Source organism: Diceros bicornis, chromosome 17, assembly GCF_020826845.1.
Source record: "Diceros bicornis minor isolate mBicDic1 chromosome 17, mDicBic1.mat.cur, whole genome shotgun sequence".
NCBI classification, from domain to species: Eukaryota; Metazoa; Chordata; class Mammalia; order Perissodactyla; family Rhinocerotidae; genus Diceros; species Diceros bicornis.
In genome coordinates, this window is record NC_080756.1 from 21109821 (window position 1) to 21113057 (window position 3237).

General features: G+C 40.9%; 1 protein-coding gene across 1 annotated transcript; it reads right to left on the minus strand.

The window, feature by feature from the left end:
• Window positions 1–1949: 1949 nt before the first annotated feature.
• On the minus strand, window positions 1950–2879 carry LOC131415734 (olfactory receptor 8S1-like). Its single transcript, XM_058557554.1, has one exon. The coding sequence runs from the start codon at window positions 2877–2879 to the stop codon at window positions 1950–1952; it is 930 nt and encodes a 309-aa protein (XP_058413537.1).
• Window positions 2880–3237: the final 358 nt, after the last annotated feature.

Here is a 3237-nt window from a genome sequence, read left to right on the forward strand (position 1 = left end):
ATAAATTCTTTATATATTTTGGATTTCCAGCAATTTGGGCAATATGGCAGAAAAGAAGCAAAGATTCAAGATATTATTAAGGAATGGCAAAGCGAAAATGAACAGGATAGAGTTGCAAAATTCTTTCACAGATATACCCCAATGAGATGAGTCTGCTAGATAAACCAGTTGCATAACAGACTTTATGTGTAGGAAAAAACTCTGAAATACTGGTAAGGACATGTACCTAATGTTAATAATGGTTTTCCTTGTTGAATGAAATTATTTTTTTGGTCATTTTCATGTTTATTTGGTTTGTATTATAATTATAAATTATATTTTAAATTTGCTTCAAAAATGATGTATACTAATAAATATTATTAAGTCTATTATGTTATGATTAAGTATATTGAGAAATAATGTGAGCTAGATTTTAAAATGATCCCAGGTATCAATTGTGTTCTTTACTCTCAATACAGCTAAACCTCACTGGGGATCAATGTGTTGAGTCGGTGCCAATCTGATTAATAAAATTACATGTTAAAATTTGAGCAAATGTGAGAATGACAGTAAAAAAGGCAAAGTTTATAAAATCTAATTTTATTAGAAAATGTATTAAGACAACATATGATAAACAGTTGCTCTACTGTGGCATTCAAGAGGAAATTACTTTTGGACCCATTGGTCACAATCCTTATAATCCCCCAAACAAAAAAAATATATCCTCAAACAGACAATATGCTGGTGGGCTTGAGTTACTTCTATTGATAAGAAATTTGGAATTTTTTTGACAGAGGTGTCTAAATGAAAATGTCACTAAAAGCACGGGTCATTAAGAAAAAGTGACTTTTAAGGGTATTTCCTCTAGTTGAATTGTGTTTAGGTAATCTGATTTGACTCTTAAAATTCAGGGAGACTATGGAAAGGGGATTCTGAAGAGGTGGTTTGAGGGCACTGGGTGCCTGGATGGGAAAAGGGGCATCAAGAAGAGGGAAGGGCAAAGAAAGGGAAGGAGAAGACCACCAATCTAAGCTGTTATATACTTAAATTGGAAAACTTTGTGTCTCCAGACTTTGGAAAATCTTCTCCCCAAATCCCTTTATCCTTAAGACTCAATGTTGTGCCTTACGGTGGAATTTTAGGGAGAACTTCCATCCTTCACTGCAGCCCCCAGCAGTCATTGTATTCTGATCAGATCAGGCACATCCTAAACTTAAGTTAACCAGCGGTCTGCATTGCCCAGCTGGCCTGGATTTCTAATTCTGTTCTTCACTCTCTTACTCTTTTGTTGTACCTTCCTTTTTCATCCTCAAGCTATGTCTTATCCTCTTGATCCTAACATTTTGCTCAAATAGCAAAAAGTCTTTTCCCTAAATTGTCTATCTTATGAAATCATAGTCTTGATATTTCTTTGTTTTATTTTCTAGCGTACTTTAGAAACTTGCTTTTAGTGGATCCCATGATAGATCCTCCTATAGCTGAGCTGTCTTATTTCCCTGGATGCTCCCATCTTGCCCGGGTCTCTCTAAATCCAAATACCACTGTTAGCTACTATTGCACTTCCCTCCTTTCTAATTCTCTCACCTCCCCCAGATTGAAGATTTAACAGGTTTGTTTTATATGCTCCCTTCTGTGATATGATAGGGACTTTACTGGTGACTTTATTCCATGCTGTTCACTGAACTGCATAGTAAAGAGAAACAGACTGGGATGAAGACCCATCAAAGCAACCAAAAGACTATCCAAGGAAAATTGTTGGATTAATGTGGGTATCTGATGCTTTGCCCTGCCCCTAAGCCAGAATGAATCTGAACCATCTTTCTCCACCTTATCTCCAAATATCTTTGTGAATTTCTAAGATACTTTTATTAGATCCAATATCAGGACAATCAGGAAATTCTCTTATTGTCAACTAACAAGATATCTTGCTATAATCAATTAACTCTACATCATCTTCTGTCTTTGGTCAGCTAATATTGGAGATATTTTCTAAAGGTCCTTCTCACAGCTGCTTTCACTTCATTGTTTTTCAGGCTATAGATGAGGGGATTCATTAAGGGAGTGACCACACTGTACTGTACTGAGAAGATCAACTCCAGTGGTGAACCTGAGGTTGGCATGACATAGCGAAAGAAAGCTGAACCATAAAACAGAAGCACTGCAGTGAGGTGGGAGGAGCAGGTGGAGAAGGCCTTGATTCTCCCTGAGGAGGATCTGATACCCAGGATGGCAGAGACAATGAGGGTGTAGGAGACTATGACCAGGAAACAGGTTCCTAGCCCATGCAGGAGACTGGAGCAGAGCAGAAGAGTAAAACTGGTGGAGACGTCAGAGCAGGACAGATGGAAGAGAGAGGGCAGCTCACAGCTGTAGTGGGGGATGGACTGATCCCTACAGAAGTCAAAGTCCATAGCTAGAAGGATGTTGATGAATGCATCCAGAAACCCCAGGCCCCAGGAACCACAGACCAGCCCCATACAGAGCTGATTGCTCATCATCTGGCCATAGAGCAGAGGGCGGCAGATGGCAGCGTAGCGGTCATAGGCCATCACTGTGAGCAGGCAGGCTTCAGTGCCCCCAGTGTCAAACAAAAAGAAGACTTGTGCTAGACAGCTCCCAACAGAGATCATTTTCTTCTGAGACAGGAGATTCTCCAGCAGCTTGGGCACGGTGACTGAGGAGTAGCAAATATCCAGGAAAGAGAGGTGACTCAGGAAGAAGTACATGGGTGTATGGAGATGAGAATCAGTCCTGATCACTAGCAGCATCATCAGGTTCCCCAGCAGGGTCAGGAGGTAAATTGCTAGGAACAGCACGAAGGACAGAGCCTGGACATGGGGGTCTGCAGACAGTCCAAGGAGGATGAACTCAGTGATGGTGCTGTGGTTCCCCAAGGCCATTTAGAGAGACTGTAGTCTGGAAATAAAAAGAATAACAGAGAACAGCTTCAGCAAAATGACAGAGTATGGAGCTCCAAGCTCCTGTTCCCCTGCAGAAACATCAGAAAACAAGCAGAAACTGTCAGGACCAACTTTGTCAGCACTCTGGAAACAGTTAAGGGTTTACAGCAACTAAGTGAACACTGGATCAAGAAAAAGCAACTTAGAAATAGTAGGAAAGCTGTGTGGCATTTTTGTTTGCCCTTTGCCTAACCCCATCCCAGGCCCAGTGGCCATCTTGAAGACAGCAGCCCATGTTCCCAGTGTGGAACACTGGTCCTAAGTCCAGAGGGAGTGGAGTGGACCTTATTCACAAATT

Bases quoted from the DNA above. Each gene is read 5' to 3' on its own strand.
- LOC131415734 (XM_058557554.1), bottom strand. From the start codon at position 2,879: ATGGCCTTGGGGAACCACAGCACCATCACTGAGTTCATCCTCCTTGGA.